This window comes from Podarcis vaucheri (genome assembly GCF_965113315.1).
Source record: "Podarcis vaucheri genome assembly, chromosome: 7".
Taxonomy (NCBI): domain Eukaryota; kingdom Metazoa; phylum Chordata; class Lepidosauria; order Squamata; family Lacertidae; genus Podarcis; species Podarcis vaucheri.
In genome coordinates, this window is record NC_138765.1 from 50,523,335 (window position 1) to 50,542,869 (window position 19,535).

Genomic DNA, 19,535 nt, shown 5'->3' on the forward strand with positions numbered 1-19,535 from the left:
TAATAATTATCGGGTTGAACTTGCCTTGTGTTTCTTGGGGTTATAGCAGCTTGACAAGGCCAAATATGGAGACAAGCCCTATTTGGGGAGGAAATTGGCTCTGCTTGTGTACCTTTTGATGCTTTGTTTATTGTTTATTGCTACTACTTATTACTACTTTATTACTACTTTCACTCTGGAAAGGCGACACACAAATAAAATGATTGATTGCAAAAAGTGGTATGCAGTCAGTGTATGCTGCATGACCGTAGGGACAATGAAATACCAGCAGGTATAAAAAGGTATGCATTGTTCCAAACTATAGTCTCTAATCTACTAAAAGCTTCAAAAACACATTCCAAGTGGCAGTTTGACTAGCAGAATTATCACTGGTGGTTTTCCCCACTCCCTCTCTACTAGATCACCCCATCCATATACTTCTCAAAGAACTCCAAAAGGTTAGACAGGACTTAGCTTTGCAGAAGCTATGCTGATCCTTCTTTAGCAAATCTTGTCCTTCTATATCGGAGTGGGGGACCTCAGGCCCAGGGCCGAATGCAGTCCTCTAGGCCTTCACGACTCTCCCCAACCATGCTCCATTCCACACCCCACCTTTCTGTAGGCCTCCTCCACACCCTCAGCTGGTTTTGCCGGAACTGTGTCCTTGAATTTCATTAATGCCTTTTGCTTGCCTTGATGGAGGATGGAGAGGTATGTATATGTCAACCTGTGGCTTCTGAATGGCTGGTATGTAGCCTATTGTACAAAGGGCAAGAGACACACCCATTGCTCTGCCCACTTTTGCCTCTTGCCTTGCCCACCACTGGCATGTGGCTGCCAGGTTACCCCTGAGGGAATGTGGCCCCTGAGTTGAGAAAGGTTCCTCCCACTTGTTCTACATGCTTAGTAGCTTTCCCTTTATTCATGCATTCTATCAGTTTTCCCGGAAGAGACATTAAGCCAACTTAATCTAAAGTGATGAAGTAAGCAGAGTGAAAATTAGGCCCAGGAACTAAGCTTGTGGTAAGATTGCTCCTGTGTTAGCAATGAATATCAACATCAGGTCTACAAAGTGATTCTGGCACTTGAGCGATGCTGCCTTTCCAGTATTTATCGAATGATCTGAGCATCTGTCTTGGAAAAAGAATGTCACCTTCTCTAACTCTCAGGCTGTTACTGATCTGTAGAAATAGCTCCACTGTAGTATCCCATGGGTTTGGGAAGGGTGTGAGGAAACTTAACAACAGGTCTGCCCTAAGATAAAGAAGCAGGAGAAGCCAGGAGAACTTCAATAGTTGTATTTATTTGTGAACAAATATCAACAATTCAGCATAGCAGATACATAAGCACGACTATGTTTCCACTAGTTCCCACTCACCTATGGAGGGAACCATACTCATGAGGGCAGAGAAGTTTCTACTAGAGACTCAGTACATTCACCAAGGTAGTTTCTTGCCCTTCCAGTCAACTAAAGTGCCATTGTGCTCATCAGCAAGGTTAGGAAGCACCTGGAGAATCCCTCGCACGCTCTCATCGACAGTCATGACAGCCTGCAAGAGACAAACAGCAGTGAGAAGCACAGCCAATGGCTCTTCTTTGTGGACAGCTGGATTTATCCTCCTACATGTTGGGTGGGAAGGAATCATTCATTCATTCATTCATTCAGTCATTCAAACATTTATAGCACCAGATTTTGCTCTCAGTTGTCTGACTCCAACGACCAATCTGGCTATAAGAGGATAAGCAGCTAGTCTCACTGGAAAAGGCCCTGCCTGGCTGAGGGCCTGCTCACTCCCCACAAAGTGCCGACCTCCTGCCAGCCTTTGACAATATTGACCACTTTGAGTCCTTTGGTGCACTTTTTCTGTGTCAAGAACTTGACCCTAACTCTACCCCCTTCAACCCTGAATCAGGGTTTAATGTTGGGTGTCTCTGAGTTTTGTACATACCTTGGATATATTTGATAATGTATGTATCATGATAAATGGTGCAGCTTTTATCATAGAACCTCACTCACAAGGTCTGTATGGGTGGAAAAATACACTTGTGGCTCCTAGACCACAGTGGAGAACAGAGCAGCCCATGAAAACTGCCAAATCTGGCCAACCTAGCCTACAACAGGCATGGGGAAACCACCAATCTGTGAGCCAGACCTAGTCTGCATCACCATTCCATCAGCCCACTGTCTCTTACTTTAGATCCTACCGCATGTAAGCCCTTGACTTCACATGCTTCTTCTGCCATGACAAACAAGCTCACATTTTACTGCCTGCTGGTCTTTCTGCTCTGGAAAACAACCTACCTGCACTATCTCTCCTTTTCCTCTGTGAGACGATGAAGAGAGAGACTGCCTGGCAGGTGCATTCATGAGCTTAGAGGTTCAACCATGGAATGTATCAGCTCAGCTAGAGCAGTCTCCTTGGAAAAGACCCTCTAGCTGCCATATCCATGGTATGGCCTTTGAGCCATCTGCTACAGTATGAGTGTGCATGTGTGTGAGAGAGACATTGACTAAAAAAAAAAAAGTTGAGTTTTGCCTCTGCTGGTTCCAGCCCTTAACCGGTTTGCATCAAGGGAATGCATCCTAAAAGGGGTTTTCTTCCCCCAGTGATCTAGACAACTGCCTCTCTTATGTGAAAGTAACACACTTTGTGAATACTTCCTGGGAGTGGGGGTGTCTAACAATCTTCAGCAGTTTTGTTTTTGTTATTTAACTATCTTTTAAAGGAGCTCCTCCCAAAAAATTGGTACCCACCTCCTGGGTGCCCATGTCTGTCTTCACCCACCCTGGGTGAACTGCAACACACAAAATCCCATCCTCTTTGTAAGTCAGAGACTGGCACTTTGTCAGCATGTTGAGAGCAGCCTGAAAGGCAAAGAGAGAGAAAGTGGGTAGCGAACATCACCATGGAAAGGTTAAAGCCCCCGTCTCGGAAGCTGCTGCAAATTATACATCCCTGATAATTCTGACTAGTATTTGCAAACCTGGGCTTCTTAAAATTCACATATATAGAATGTGATGTGGCCCAGTGTCCTATATTTGCAAAAGAAAACTAGGACAGTGAGCTCCCTTAGATACAGTCACTTATTTGGATAGGGAGTGTGTCCAGTAGCAGGGCAGCCAACCTATGACTTGGGTGCAAGAAATGTCACCTACCTTGCTGCAGCGGTAGGCAATTACAGGCTTGGAATAGGTTGCGGGAACTAACTCAATACAGCCTAACAGAGAGGAGATGTTGACAATAGCTGCCTTGCTGCAGCTCAGCCCTTTCTGCGAACTTCCTTGGGCTGCCTTCCTTAACAGAGGCAGAAAAGCCTGGAATGAGGAAAGAGAGGGAAGAGAGAAAATAATCCAGGAAAACTCAGTACCCACTTCATTTACCTTATGTATTTATTCTCGTGTAACAAGCTACACTTGTATTATAAGTAATGCCATTTTTACCCCACCTCCCCCCAAAGAGTTCAAGCCATTGTTAATGATTCCTCCCCCATTTTGTTCTACCTCCTTCTTGTTCCCAGAAAAGATGGAACACTGTTGTCTAGACGGTGCACTATTCTGCCATTTTATTCCCAGCAACACTTCATCTTCACTCATTCAAATCCTGCATAAAACTCAGGTGACACAAACTTCTCAGTTTGCACAACGTGTTACATCTGTAGAATCTGGAAAAGGGAGACAGAGCACCTGCAGGCCAAGGAGCTTGATGCTAATTTTTGTGTGGTTCAGCCAGCAGCAGTTCTCATGCCACTGTGGCTCCAGTACATTTGACATTTGTGGAGACTCCTTCATTAGGCAGTGGATTCAGTATGTCAGTGGTGGCCCCTCCTACCAGAATTTTCAGGAATCGTACATCTCTTTACATTTAGAAACCAGTGAAGAGTACTTTGATTACCCGGACACTCTACTGCCAACTTGAATGCTGCAGTTTGGTAGTTTTAGACCACAGACTTAATGTAAGGGGAGCTCTTTCAATGGCAACGTGCATTACTACACTTGCTTCAAAATATGGTAAGCCAGCCCCACTGACTTTTGGGTCTCTGCTGTTCCTTCTGCTGTCTGGAGCCCCAACGCCTGACCCTGATAGCATCCCTGTTAGCACAGTTGTGATGTTTGCATAGGGACAAATAAGTGCTATTGTGAATGGTCATCATGCTTATTTTACATATATTTAGGACAGGCTTGTCCAACTTCCAAGAGACTCTCACTATAAAAAAACTGGTAGTGATCTACCCACTGGATTGACCAAAGTTGTTGAGCTTTTTTGGAGGGGGGTAGGGGGGTCCCAAGATCTACCACAATCTACCACAGGCAGCACGCGATGTAGATTGTGATCTACCTGTTGGCCATCCCTGATTTAGGATATACCTAACTGATGTAGAGACGCGGGTGGCACTGTGGATTAAACCACAGAGCCTAGGGCTTGCAAATCAGAAGGTCGGCGTTTCAAATCCCCGCGATGGGGTGAGCTCCCGTTGCTCAGTCCCTGCTCCTGCCAACCTAGCAGTTCGAAAGCACGTCAAAGTGCAAGTAGATAAATAGGTACCGTTCCAGCAGGAAGGTAAACAGCATTTCCATGCACGGCTCTGGTTCGCCAGAAGTGGCTTAGTCATGACCCAGAAGCTGTACGCCGGCTCCCTCGGCCAATAAAGTGAGATGAGCGCCGCAACCCCAGAGTCGTCCGTTACTGGACCTAATGGTCAGGGGTCCCTTTACCTTTTAACTGATGTAGCATGCATTTCTTACTTTTAGTGATCTTTTGACCCAACTGTTTACACTCCCCACACCCTTGGATATATTTATCTGGAAAGGGCACTTCATGCATCACATGAAGTGAATCATTTGACTGCTCCAAGCCTGGCATTTGCACCCCCAAGCCCCTGTACCTTGCTCACTAGCAATGGCCCAGTCACATTGGTCTTGTATACATCTTCCATGTCTTCCTCGCTCACAGTGTCTAGCGTCAAGCCTTTCAAAATGCCAGCATTGTTTATTAGCACATTCAGCCCTGTGTCTTTCAGGTGGTCCCCAACAAATGCTGCAGCTTCCGTAATGCTCGCAAGATTTGTAGCATCTGCAAAAGCAGAAACAAAAGAGATGGTTAGAAGCAGGAAGAGTTGGGGAGCACTGGGAGCAACTGTGACTGTCCTAACACCACCTACAAAATGCAGGGACAAAGTATGAACTTCAGCTACAGCAATACAAAAGAAAGAATGGTTCTCAAAGTGCTCCCAATAAGTTCATTGTAGTTGTTAACGCCCAACTTCAGGAGGTAATCTAAACTACACAGAATTATACATTAAAAAAACCTGGAAATGGTCTTTAAATATTTTAAAAACACCTTAACAAACACATTTTAGAACAAGAGTGGCCCATGTGGTATTACAACACCTGGAGAGCCAACTCCCATCATCCCTGACAACTGGCTGTGCTTTGGGGGCTGATGGGAATTGAGAGTAGCACAGTATTCAGAGGGCAACGCATTGGAGACCCCTGCTTTAGAATAACCAACTAAACCTTACACCTCTATCTCTAATTCACATCTGTGCAACTCAAAACCATTATTAGTATAAATAAAACCCATTAACGTAAAGCACACAGTGTTAACGAACCCAGTTATATTCGGAACTACAAATATGCTTTTTTAAAAGGGTAAAACTTAGTTGGTGACAACTCTTTATCCTTTCTTGGACAATGAAGCACAAGCCACGGGCTTCTTGATGTTTATTGTCAGAAAAAGTGACGCAACAGCAATCTGCTTGTGATCAGGATCATCATCCTAATTTGAGGGAAGATCAATACATTGTTAGTCAGAGAACCGTGCGCTGTTAGTAACAGACTGGCAAGAAGAAATGGTTTTTCAAGATCCCTTGAAAATGCAAACTCCTGTATATAGTACGTAAACTCGTCTGTCTTCCTGTATGGGCAATATTCTACATTTTCAAAGGAGGCTGGAATTAGGTAAATGGTATTGTTTATTGAATCATATGCATAACAGTACCCTTATTTAATGCTACATAGAATCATAAGGCACTATTTACTTACACTGGTCTTCAGCTTTGTAAAGGATTTCGTGAGAAGCAGTGGCGTAGCGTGGGTTCTCAGCACCCGGGGCAAGGCAAGTAATTTGCGCCCCCTAACCCGTGGATTTTAGCACTCGAGTCTCTTCCGCGCGCCCCCAGATGTTGTGCCAGGTGCGGCAGCCCCCCTGCACCCCCCACGCTATGCCACTGCTCCCACCACAAGTCTTCAGGACAGCCATCCGAAGGCTGGCGCGGGGAGAAGGTCTCTCCGCCCCACCGCCAGGCTTCGGAGCAGCCTTCCGAAGGCTGGCGGCGGGAGGAGGTCTCTCCCGCCTTGGAGAGGTTCCCGCTTCCTCGAGGGGGGCCGGCCAAACGCGCCCCCCCAAATGTTGCGCCCGGTGCGGCCGGCACCCCTGGCACCCCCCACGCTACGCCACTGGTGAGAAGGAGTGATTATCTCTTCTCTGATTAGCCTATATCACTGGGTTTATCTTTTAAAAAATCAAGAATGATGCCTGGTGTTCTGCAGCAGCAGGTTAAAACCTCCTGTTCTAATATATGAAGTCTGGAGTACTCATAAAAGGGGTTTATGGCAGTGAGGGGGCACGATTGTGACTATCGTGATGGGACCCTGCACTTCTGAAGTTTCCACTGTACCCCTGACACTAGGTAACAGAATTATGAAGAACTACAAATTGCAGAGGGAGGATCTGCATTAAACTTCCTCCCTCTATAGCAGCCAATGCCATATTCTAGCTAAGATGCAAATGGCTGAAGAAATAGGGCACAGATCTCTAGCTACCAGGATCCAAACCAAGAGGCTATTTTCTCCATCCTTTGGGATGAGAAGATGGAATGATGCAGAAGGGTTTGCTGCAAAAGAAGGGAGAGGAGTGAAAGTGAGAGAGTCCCACGAACATATGCTGGCTGTATGAAGGCTAAAAGGTAGAGTGGGAGAGAAGGCATACCCAACTTCACCATCACAAGGTTTGGATGACTGGAAGCCAATTTCCTCAGTTCCTGGAAAGACATAAAGAGAAGAACAACAAATATTAAGAAGTAATCAGGTAGGCTGCTGTCGGAATATACACTATTACTTCAGGATATTGTTATTTTAAAAAAGAAATACTGAGCATGATCCAGCCACATTTAAGCACTCATTGGAATAAGTGGGAATTAAAACATGTTTAGACTTGTTCTGTCCCTACTGATTCTTCTTGAAGTGGGTCCAAGTGCTCTGAAAGGATTGGAAGACTGATGGGCATAGCAATCTTTTGCATTCAAATAAAATACTGATCATGAATATGGTAATTTATTTTGCATTGGCAGCTGGGAGGTCAAGACAATTTTAGTTTAACGTTGACATAAGAATGATTTGTGGATAGCCAACCCTTAATGATTTCACACCTTGTTTCATTACAGATTTGCCTTTAATGACGCTATACGTGTGAGACCAGAAGTGAGACTGATCATTATCTAACTCAGTACTGTTTTTCTCAGTATAATACAATTACTGACCAATAACTCTCTCTCCCTCTGTGTGTGTTATATATATATATATATATATATATATATTTGCTTTCGTAGATTTTCACGGGTACAGGAATGCAGGTTTTGGTGTCTTCGGGTGTCTTCCCGTGTAAGAGTCGGGGTGTCTGTGCGACGTTTCGACGAGGTCTCACTCGTCATCTTCAGGCTGGTGCTTTCGGCTTCTTGTTACTGGAACAGAGCAGAATCTGGTGTTTGAGTTCCTATAAATACTGTTGAGGGGTGTGGTGTATAGCCTCCAACGTTCTGGGCAGAGAGGAAGTTCCTAGATTAGTGTGCCTTTTCTTCTTTTGTTCCTTAATTACTAGAGGGATATCTTGAGTGATTTCATGAGTGATATTCTGAATACCACTGGGTGGGTCATTAAGTGTAGATTAGTTGCTAAAGCTTTCGTGTCTTGACCTCTTGAGCTTGTGAAGAGTTTTTCTGAGAAGATGGCTGTGCTGCATTTAGTTGTGCTCTGGCTTGGCTTCGTGTATAGGGGCGAGCTGTGGTTTTGTGCTTCGTGCCAGCCAGATCTGTGTAGGGATTGCAGGGGGGTGCAGCATCCGGAGGTGCCACTATAGTTTGGCTACTGGATGGAGTCTGTAATATGTCTGTGGAGAGGGTCTGGGTTTGGGTCTGGTGTGGTTGATTGGTGACGGCGTTCTGTGTGCCTCTGGTTCTGGTGTCGGTTTTTGTGGGGAGGGCTAATTTCCAGATGTCTGGCAGGCGGGACGTGTCGTCACGCTTGTTCATGTTGTGAGGGTGTTTCTCTATCTCGATGGCTTCCATGATTATTCTCTTGTGGTGATGTTCCATGTTAAAGAGCAATTTGGAATCTGCAAAATTAATTTCGTGTCCTGTTTCTTTCATGTGTTGGAAAAGAGAGGAAGTTTTTTCTTCTTTTTTGACGGCACGAAAGCTTTAGCAACTAATCTACACTTAATGACCCACCCAGTGGTATTCAGAATATCACTCATGAAATCACTCAAGATATCCCTCTAGTAATTAAGGAACAAAAGAAGAAAAGGCACACTAATCTAGGAACTTCCTCTCTGCCCAGAACGTTGGAGGCTATACACCACACCCCTCAACAGTATTTATAGGAACTCAAACACCAGATTCTGCTCTGTTCCAGTAACAAGAAGCCGAAAGCACCAGCCTGAAGATGACGAGTGAGACCTCGTCGAAACGTCGCACAGACACCCCGACTCTTACACGGGAAGACACCCGAAGACACCAAAACCTGCATATATATATATATATATATATATATATATATATATATATATGGGTTCTAATGAACTATGAAGATTATAAAACCATGGTCTACTAACAGTGTAGTTGTATGCACATCTTACTCCAAACAAAGCCTCATTAATTTAAATGAGACTTACTCATTGGTGAAGTGTATAACGGATTTCAGCCTAAAAGTGCTCTCCACCCTGGCTGGTTCTTGGCCACTTTCCTTGCTATAAATGCATTCAATCAAAGTCTCATGCCAGTGCTGATGAGACTGAATATTCAAGGTTCAAGGTTCATCTCCAGTTTTCTGCTCAAGCTCAAGGTCTGTACTCCAGAGCACTCAAAACTGATGATTTACTTTATACCCCTCTTCCTGAGTGAGCTCTTAGCTAACCTAGGAGTTTAAAGAAACACAATGAGTAGTGATTTCCTTCGCCTTTGGGGGTGAAAGTTCCTACCTAACACGCGACAGCAATAACTGGTGCAAAATAACTTCCTGACTCCTCCGCTTTGATTCCCAGAAAGTGCTGCTCTTCCTCCTTCCCTCAATTCCCAGTCACCCGACCAGCCCCAATCTCCACCCGTTTGCTGGGAAATAAACCCTGCTCAATTCCATGGGGCTTCCCACCGACCAAGGCTGCAATGCTGCGCCGGCTTACCGGGGACGAAGCCCCAGGGACCAGAGCGGGACTTGCTTCCGAGAACCCTCCTCCGTCCCCCAAGCAGCCCATGTTGGGGCTTGAGCCTCTCACCTGCCCGCGCTCCCCGTCCGGAGACCGGCTGCAGGCAAAGAGCCACTGCGGCGCGTTGGGCATCTCCAGGAGCTGGCGAACCAGCTCCAGGCCGATGCCGCGGTTGGCTCCGGTCACCAAGACGCTGCGCGCTCCCAAGCCCTCCATGAGCATCTGCTGCACCGCCGCCCCGGGTCTGCCTCTGACAGAAAACTTGCCTGTGGGGCAACACCCTTCGCACCCGCCACACATCGCCCCCCTGCGGCCGCTTGCGGGAACTGGAGCCTTTCCTCGCAGCCTGATGACTATGATTTTTTATAACAGTGTAAAAGTGCACTTTGCGGAAGGTCTGCCTCTGTGGCAGAGCATCTGCTTTGCACACAGAAGGACCCACGTTCAGTCCCCGGCATCCTCGTGTATGGCTGGGAGAGAACCTCTTTGAAATCCTGGAGAACCGCTGCTGCCAGTCAGTGTAGACAATACTGAGCTGGAAGGAGAAACACTGTAAGATAGTTTCCTGTATAGGCCCAGCATGGGTGAAACAGCTGCTCATGCCAATATATCATGGGTAGGCAAACTAAGGCCCGGGGGCTGGATCCAGCCCAATCGTCTTCTAAATCTGGCCCGTGGACAGTCCAGGAATCAGCGTGTTTTTACAAGAGTAGAATGTGTCCTTTTATTTAAAATGCATCTCTGGATTATTTGTGGGGCATAGGAATTTGTTCATTTCTCCCCCCCCCAAAAAAAAATATAGTCCACCCCCTCACAAGGTCTGAGGAACAGTGGACCGGCCCCCTGCTGAAAACGTTTGCTGACCCCTGCAATATATTATCTAAGGCTGTTGCTGTTTACTTGGACTCTAACCTGCTCCCACTGTTGGTGTTTGAAGTTGTAGACAATCGCTCTTTCCTCCTGTAAGTTTGTGAGATATATTTCTGTTCAGTGTGTATTCCTCAAACCAGCTTCCATGGGCGTAGCCAAGGGGGGGGGGTGCCGGGGGTGGCAGCTGCCCTCCAATCAATAAAAATCAATAAAAATACATAGCCAACTCAGGTCCCCCCCCCAAGAAAAGGCCTGCTTCCCCCCAACAAAAATCCAATTTGAAACTGTAACCTACATCTACTTTGAGGTTAAGGTGTGTACATTTGGGACCTCCATTGCAGGTATGTATATTTGGTTTTCCCTCCCCTGCAACACCTCCCAATAGGTAATTGAAGACACCTCAGCCCCCTCACTGGACAGCAGTGTTCAAATGCAACTTGAAACACAGCAAGCCCCCCAACCCCAACCGCCCCGAATAATCTCACTGTTTTAAGCAACCCATGTGTACATAAGCAAAAAGTAGAGGGAAGCATCTTCTAAGAATAGAAGGCAATATGATCCAACATCCTACTTGATGCAACCAACGGGGATTTGTTTGAAGATCTCCAATAATCATGATCTCATTCACCTCCTTTGGGAATAGGTTGCATCTATTGTCAAATGGCTCTTAACTGTTTAGAATGTGGGTGGGGAAACTGTTTAGGGAGGAGGAGGACACACCCATCTCAGCAACCTTCCAGAGGGCAAAGAGTATCTTCTTGTTAACATGACGTTTTCACAATAGATTTCATATAAGAACAGTATATCTGGCTTGGTTTTGTTTTTTTAAAAATAAGACTCAAAATGTGTTTTCTTTTAATCAGTGAACCCAACCCCCTTACACTAAATGTTTTTATCTTATACAATGATGTCATTGTAACAAATCAATTTAATCTTTCCGATCTTTAGCTTCAATTCATATTTTAAAAGTTGTTGTGTGCTGGAGATAATTTGTGTGATTAAATCTATGTTATAGCCAAGTATATAAAATGGTTCATAACTCATTTTGATACCATGCACCCTGAACAAATGGACACTTCATAACCATATCTAGACCTCCCCCATGCTCCTTTGCTCCTCACCATCTCCAGACCTCACTGTTTAAGAGATCACCATTTTACAACAGCACAACCTGGAGGCAAAACGTTTTTGAAGATGAATTGGTGAATGTTCCCTAAATGTAGTGGAGAGAGATGCTGTTAACAGGAATAAAAAGAAGTGAACAGAGAAACCTTCTTAACTAGAGACCAGAGGCAACCTCCCACTCACCCTACAAACAGTAAACATATATATTACAATAAATAAAACTGCCATTTTGCAGACAAAAGCTCAGCAGAGAATACAAGTATTAGTCCAAAATAACAAAGTATATTTTAACATCTGATTCTAACAAGGAAATTGCAATTTTCAGTTTTTATTTTACATTTCTTTTTCTTTTCTTGTCTTTTGGAGTGTTAAGTCTCCAGTCAAAAATATCTGCAGCCTCATCTTGTTCTTAGCAGCATGTGTCATGGAAGACCACAGCATAAAAGGAAATCCACATTTGTATCTGATGTTAGCCTCACTAAGTTTAGCTGTGCAGAAAAACAGTGGATGTCTTTTTTGCAGTCATAGGTTTCAAGTTTTGATAAAGTTCAATCTATGTCCCCTTCAGCTTTATCTGGTCAATTTGCCTAGTGAGTTTCAAGATATTCCTTTATAGCACTGTTTGTGAATGCATGATTATGTCCTATGTGGGAAATCCTTCTTTAGGCTTTGGGGCCAGGGCTCAATGGGTATGTTCAATTTGATCTACAGTGAGACGAATTTCAGGGAATTGTTTAGAGAACCAACTTGCTGAAAAGCCCATCATATTTTGTTTCTCCAGACATTCTTCATCCCATCTGGCCTTCAAATTTGGACTCAGATCTGTTTTCCAGTTACTCAAGCTGGGCATCTATTTAATATATAGCCTCTTCCATTTAAGAAAAGGCTTTTTTGGACTTCATGAACATATTAAATGCTTCAGAAGCTGTTTTAGTTCTTTTATCTTTCCTGTCAGTTCTGTCACTTTTTCTTCCAAAGATAAGTCATATTTAATTTCTATTTTGAGAGCTTTTTTTTACTATAAATAGCTGCAAAGTGAACTTATGAGGAGCTCTTGGCTATTTTTTGACAGCTTTCTGTATTTTTGGTGCCATTGCTAGGTCACTGTCAAATCTTTCAATGAAACAATCAGACTCTATCTGTCCTTTCTTTAAAATATATCTCTAGGCTAACTTCTTTAGAATTTAAATAGTACCTTGCATATCCTGGAACAAGTCAACTTGCTTTTCTTTTCTTTTCTTTTCTTTTCTTTTCTTTTCTTTTCTTCTCTCTCTCTCTCTCTCTCTCCTTTGTTCTGTTAGGCTGTGAAGAGTGAAGTCTGGGCAATTGTCCCCATTGATTCTAAATCTAAAAAAGTGGGGTAGCCTGTGTGAAAAGAAGCCTAAATCCAACCATCTTTTACCAGTCCTGTAAAACCCTACTAAACACACATGATTACCGTATTTTTCGCTCTATAACACGCAACAGACCATAACATGCACGTAGTTTTTAGAGGAGGAAAACAATAAAAAAATATTCTAAATGAAATAGTGGATATATGATTTTTGTGGTTCATGCTGTGGCCACAGACATGTGATCTGACAGTGAGTTTGGAGTAGCTCAATGCAAAAATCCTGAGGATCCATGTGGATCCATGCTTTGTAACCACGGAGGAGGGAAGGAAGGGGAACCATGGATCCTCTGCTCACGACTGCAGCAGATCCCCCCCCCCGCCACCCCTAGGCATTCGCTCCATAACACGCACAGACATTTCCCCTTACTTTCTAGGAGGAAAAAAGTGAGTGTTATGGTGCAAAAAATACGGTAAATATTTGCCACTTCACTGGTGGCCATAGCAACACCGTTCAAACCACCAATCTTAAAGGCAAACATTGACATTTTATACCTGTAATTATGATGGAAGTAGAAAGTAGATTAGCAGCAGAATCTTGCGCATGTCTGCTGAGAAGCAAGTCTTACTGAGTTCAATGATGCTTAAGTTATGCCTCAGCAAGTGGTTATAAAATTGCATCCATAGTCTCTTTTCATTATCCAAGACTGCAGTTAGCTTTTGGTTTTATGTCTTATTTTGTGTTTTGTGTTTTGTTTGTTTGTTTGTTTGTTTATTACTGGAGTGGGGAGTCAATGCATCACATCTCTGGTGCATGTACACATAATGCACACAAACCACTAAGGCACCTTGCAGTGTACACCTTGCTGTTTCACAACCTGCATTTGCTGGGGTATACATTTTAAATCATTAGCCTCTTGGAGGACATTCGGTTTTTCTAGTACTGTATGGTCTTCTTCAAGTTGGTGCCTTCCAGGTGGTTTGGAGTCCAGCTCACAGCAGCCCTAATCAGCACAGTCATGCACCTGCAGGGCACCAACTTGGCGAAGGCTGTTCTTCTTATAGATATTTAACAGCTCCCCTGGGTGTAATAGTTTTGCCTCCTCATACTGTTCATGCTACAGAATGGTCCCTACTTCTGCATCACATGCTAAAGGACCATTTGGGGCTGTTTTCTGGGCTGTAGGCTTTGTGTTACATCTGTTACAGGCATCCTGCTCTTTTTCCAAGACAACATGCTTTGATCCACATGATAATCCTGGGAACTAGTCAATGCCAAGAGAGTCTAGCCTTAAAGGCTCAGTGGGCATTTAATCCTAGGATTCCTTGATCCAGGTTCAACTCTCTGTCCAGTGCTGAAATAATGCAGGAAAACAGAAGTGAGTGTGTACAAGCCCTATTTGGCCAAATCAGAGTCCTGTGTAGCCTTCTCAAGAGAGGGGCTGAAGGGACTGTCAGAAAATATAATGGGGGCAGGCCCATTCTGCACCACCTGTAATTCAAGGATGGATTATGTCCACTGCACTGCAATGTCTCTTATGTATTTTGTATGCTTGAGTGACGGGGAGTGGATTTGTTAAAGCAGGAGCAGGGAGCAGAATCTGGCCAGCAGGGCCAGATCCTGTGTTCCCTCACTCCCTGCATGTCATGTTGACGGGTGAGTGGGAGGGTTCTGGTAATGCATACAAGGTAAATTGAAGAGAGGCAAGGCAAGAGTTCAGGACGCAAATAGCATTAAGCTGGAGGCTAAAATGTCGCTCCAGAAATAGGTAACCCCAGAATGAGCGTTAAACAGAGCTGCAGCTCCACCTGGGTGGCCAACTCTGCCTTTAATGAGAGAAACCTCTTCACTTAAAGGGTGACAAACCATAGACTCTTGATGGTGAAGAGAGATAGTGGTTCTGCTGGGCCTTCTGGTTTGGAGTCAGATGGGGGCAATGCAATCTTTTTGTTTAGAGAGATGCTGACAGAATGGGCTCCTGTTCTGTTGTTGCTTACAGTTGAGCAGGGACATTGAGGGCTGGCCCTGAAAAGTACCTCTCCAATCTGATGCCTCTTCCAAATGCATGGATTCATTTCCTCAAAGATGGGAAGTTGAACCACCGGATCATTACATCAGGAGGGAGTCTTATACCTATCTCATTCCTGGGGGCAACAACTGCCTATTCCTGAAGTAAAGCATTGATAACACCCTGGACCAAACTGCTCAGAGTAATCCACCTGGTAAACAGTCAAGTGCTCACATGGTTGGCTGAACACTTCCAACACTGCATGCATCTTATGGCTGGTACACTAAATCTCCAAGTGGGTGCTTGGGTAAACAATCTCAAAGGCAACAACTGAACTTTTATATCTCATTAAAAAGGAACAAAAGATGGTGGCAGATTAACCTGGGTCCCTTGCCTTGTCTAAAAAACCAGTTCCCAAACTCCTTTTCCACTTCAGAAGTAATTTAATCTATGAGTACTTTGGCATAAATAAGTGAGCAATGTAAGTCAAAAGTGCTAAACACTTATGCCCAATATCTTTCCAAAATGATTATAACACTCCTTTTTCCTTCTTAAGATAGTCTTATATGCACGTCACTGCATTAATTTGATCATCAGATTTCTCTGTCCTTAAAGATCTAGCAGCATTTACCAATGGCTTTTTGCTTCTTCAGCATTCTGCATCAAACTAGGTTTGTGTGAGAAATTTTGTTTTTTCTGATATCCAGGTTTTATGAAGCACGGCCTTAGGTTTTCTAGAATATATAAAATATAAAATATAAACTAGTTACTTTTCTTATTTATGAGTTAGCTTAATCATGGTCTGATTTCCTAAAATCTGCCTTATTTTACCTGCCACAGGTAATGTCCATCTAATATGTCTTCCCCAATGCAGACACCTTGCATAGGATGTGTGGCAGTGTACTGTTTTCTGCTCTTTATGTAGCCTACCTATACCACCCATGAAAGGTGATTACTATCTGCCTGGTCTTCTAAATAGAAAGATTGAACTTTTGAAATATATAAAAATTCTCAGCACTCAGAACTCCCTTGATCATTTAAAACTTTGTTGGTTCAAACAATTAAAGCATTTTTTTTATCTGCCTTCAGCCCTTTAAGGATTGTCTCTTCTTAAAACTAGAATGTAGCTCACACACCAGATGTAAATTTCAACTGGCAGACAGAGAAACCTCTCTCTGTTCCAAATTATAACCATTTCAAAGATAATTAGAGAAAGGGAAGCTTTTGTGCAACCAAAGCCCATTACAAGGGGTGTATAGGGGACAAGTAGGAACTCTGGTGACTCCCACCCTATGACGACATACAAAAGCATACCTTCAAGTCTACTTTGGGGGGGAAGGATTGTTACAGATCTAGAGTTAGAAATTAGCAATGTGGTAGCATTTAGATAATATTTGGGACATGGATGGGAAAATACAGGTTGTAGCAGTTCTCCTGAACTGTGCCAAACATGGAAATTCCTGGGTTTAGCCTATGCAAACTAGCCTGCCCAGAGTAGCTGACTGCAAGCTAATATGAAACAATGTCATCAACACATAAAATAAACAATCTTTGGGTCTAGGCAAAACAGAGTTGTCATGGTTCCAGTGGACAGAGGAAGGTTTGTGATTGAAAAAACGTCAGAAGGCAAGCTGTGCCAATGGGGGGAAAGTGTCATTTTACACAGAAGCTTAGAACAAGGAGTTCTGGGAATGAGGAGGAGGAGATAGGTAGCACTCCAAGTGGGGGCTGAGGGGCAGAATATTGGCAGGCTGGCTGAAGGCAGGCTGAGACCGAGGCATGGAGAACAAGCCCCCCTTGTGATGCAAATGCTGTAACCTCTGCACTCCCTCCACTGAAAGCTTCCAGTGCAAATATGAGTAAAAGAAACCATATTTCTTAAATACATAACAGTCTGTGCCACGTCTTGAATTCCCAATGGCAACACGACCCTGGGTAAATGCCTGTGTTATATACTGCAGTTCTCACCCTGGGACAGCAGGGGGATAATGTAGATAGTTCAGGTCCACATATGCAAATAAGGGGTCGAAAGTGACGTTCAGTGATTGGATAGTTACAGAATATGGTTACTGTTGCGTTCTAGTGGAGCTCTATATAAGCAGGCTGGCTGAACCCTTCAGTTCAGTTCTGTTCTGGCCTGTGAATAAACACGAGCTGTTTGAAGAATTGCTGTGTCATCTGATATGTTCACCCACAACTTAACCCTGGAACCCCCTGGATACTTGCTACTGCTCAGCAGAGACTGAGGTGGTGGTGCACAACCTTTGTATGTGCTGGGCATAGCACATTCATAGCACATACAAAGGTTGTGCACCACATTTACAAAAAAAAAAAAAAAACAAAAAAAAAAACAGCAACCCTGCCACTAATTTTATGGGAATTGTGCATATTGCTAGGGATCTGTTTGCATCCTGCTAGTGACTGTGGTAGAAGCTGAAAGATGTTTCAGCAAAATAGCACTCCTGAGAAACTGCTGTCATTCTTCTGCAGAACAAGAATGGTTAAGACATCTAGCAATTGAACCTGACTTTCCTGACTTACAGCTTTAGGAGAATGTTAAAGATGCACCTCTTTACCCTGGCTTTTGACCCCTGAGGTGTATGTTTTTGGGACCCACCTTACTTTTACGGTTGTGGGTTGTTCTTAATTGTTTTTAATGTTGTTTTAATGCCGTAATCTGCCCTGAGACCTTATGGTGAAGGATGGGTACTAATAATAATATTCATGATTTTCAATGAAAAAGGCCAGAAAACGAACCTGTTAATTGGTCTATTGAAAAAAATGTTTGTAGCCATGTTGAACAACAGTAACAACACTGAAAGGACAATGCCTTTAAACTGGAACCAACCAAAAGATTATAGAAGAGTCAGTAGCCTTTGTATTTGCCCATTGCCTCATAACATGAGAAACCCCCCAGCATGGGTCATCGTATAATTTCAGAAATGTAGAAAATAAAATTTCAGAATTAAAATAGAAACTTTTCTTTCATGACTCAGGAGATGGTTTGCATAGGATGGGATTGTGGCATATGTGTGTGGCAGGGGACTCAAATTACAATACTTTTACCCCCCCCACACACACAAAAAGCCCTATGATACAACCCATCATAATATTGGGAGGGACAATGGGTTTGGTTTTCTTTGGAAGAGAGATCACTGGAGTCTCACTGCATTTTTAAAAAAGTACTTACCGATGAACAAATTGTTATTTTCTCACGCAGATTGAATTTACAACATCCCAGCGAAGGTGGAGTGGGAAAGATGCCAGCTTCCAATTTTCTCTTCCAATGGGACAACAGTGACCACTTTTGAGCAATGAGCCAACAATCTCCTACCTAACAAAAGGAAGTTTATACAATACAATGTGATCATATATCATTTTTGCATTGAGATACCAGCCCATAATCCTTTACATTAAACCTTGACAACTTTGCTCAAAATTGCGAACCAGCTTCAGTCCTGATCTCTCCAGCTTCTTTGCACCTGTCAGGTCCTGGCTTTGAAACACACCACACACTCAGTTGGCAGCTGTAGCCATGATTCATATACTCATAGTGTATATTTTAAAGCATTTTGGATGTCTATCTCAAAATGTAGTGGAACTACTATGCCAACCCTAAAAAGCTGCAACTGGGCACAACAGGAGACATTAACCTCTGCTCTGTCCAAAGGCATCCAGGAAGCCAACACCAAAGGACTTCCTTCCTTCCTTCAGCAGTGGGCACATAAGGGATTTTGAGAAAGTGCCAATGCTGTAGGCATGCCCTTTATCAAGCGGGGGAAGACACCTACATCAGCCACCACTGCTCTTTTCACCTCTCCTTCCCAAAGTGTGGTCCACAGACCAGGAGTGCTCCATTACCTTCATTCAGGTGGCCTGTGGTGTGTCTGTATGAGCACAGTTAAAAACCATACAGCTGCTAACACAGTGCATTACAATTGCTACAACAGGCAGAATAATCATTAAGTGGTCCTCCAAGACCCCCAGCAATTTTCAAGAGGCCAGTACGGGGGGAAAGTTGGGAGATCACTGCCTTATATGTTGCATAAACTTGTACTACCCTACCATTTGAATAAGTGATAAGCAAGCAGGGCTCAATTTCCCCATAAGCCTATTATCATTTCATCACCCTTCCTTTATTCTAATCATTCAACCAAGTAAACGAGTCACATAGTCTCAAAAGCCATTCTTGCATAGAGGGTGGGTCAAACTTTCTTGTGGACCCAGTGCCCCTCCCGCCTGAGGATGCAGCGCTGCCAGCCTCAGACTGAGAGGACTCCATCATAGATACCCCACCAAGACCAGGATCTCTCCTGCTCCCTCAAAACTGCCCCTTATCTGATCTTGCTCTCCTTCAGTTCTTTTACCCAAAGGCATTTCCTGTCCCTCAATGTCTCGTCAGCAAATGTACCTTAAGAAAAACATACAGCAAGCAATGGTATACAGAAGCAGATAGTTGATGCTTCTAATTTTTGTAACAGTGTGCAACCTCAGTTTGCTGGTACTACCCTGGTAGAAACATGAAAAGTTTTACTTATGATTTATTCAGTCCTCATGGTGAGAGACAAAAAATCCAGACATCCCTCAATGATGGAGTTGTTCACTCTGGCTCCTCCCCCTTCCCTCTCTCCCAATAGCATCTGACCCTCTGGTGGCCACCTGTGGTCAAATGCATCTGCGTCCATTGCTCTTGCACTATTAACGAACACCAAGTTCTAGGAGACGGTGGATCATCTACGCCAC

At 43.8% G+C, this 19,535-nt stretch overlaps 1 protein-coding gene across 4 annotated transcripts in view; it reads right to left on the reverse strand.

Annotated features, from left to right (window-relative positions):
* Window positions 1–1,262: 1,262 nt before the first annotated feature.
* Window positions 1,263–19,535, reverse strand: part of LOC309535868 (C-signal-like) — a 59,595-nt gene continuing 41,322 nt past the window's right edge. Inside the window, exons 2-8 of one of the 4 annotated variants that reach the window (XM_082229377.1) lie at window positions 17,983–18,126; window positions 9,901–9,993; window positions 6,969–7,020; window positions 4,864–5,051; window positions 3,137–3,295; window positions 2,735–2,845; window positions 1,263–1,529 (exon numbers count right to left, since the gene is read on the reverse strand). In XM_082229377.1, the coding sequence (XP_082085503.1) occupies window positions 1,416–1,529; window positions 2,735–2,845; window positions 3,137–3,295; window positions 4,864–5,051; window positions 6,969–7,020; window positions 9,901–9,993; window positions 17,983–18,126 (861 nt within the window). In that variant the 3' untranslated portion in view covers window positions 1,263–1,415. Of the gene's footprint in view, window positions 1,530–2,734; window positions 2,846–3,136; window positions 3,296–4,863; window positions 5,052–6,968; window positions 7,021–9,527; window positions 9,771–9,900; window positions 9,994–17,982; window positions 18,127–19,535 lie in introns of those variants that run through there. The other 3 variants (XM_082229378.1, XM_082229379.1, XM_082229380.1) reach the window with 3 other exon arrangements.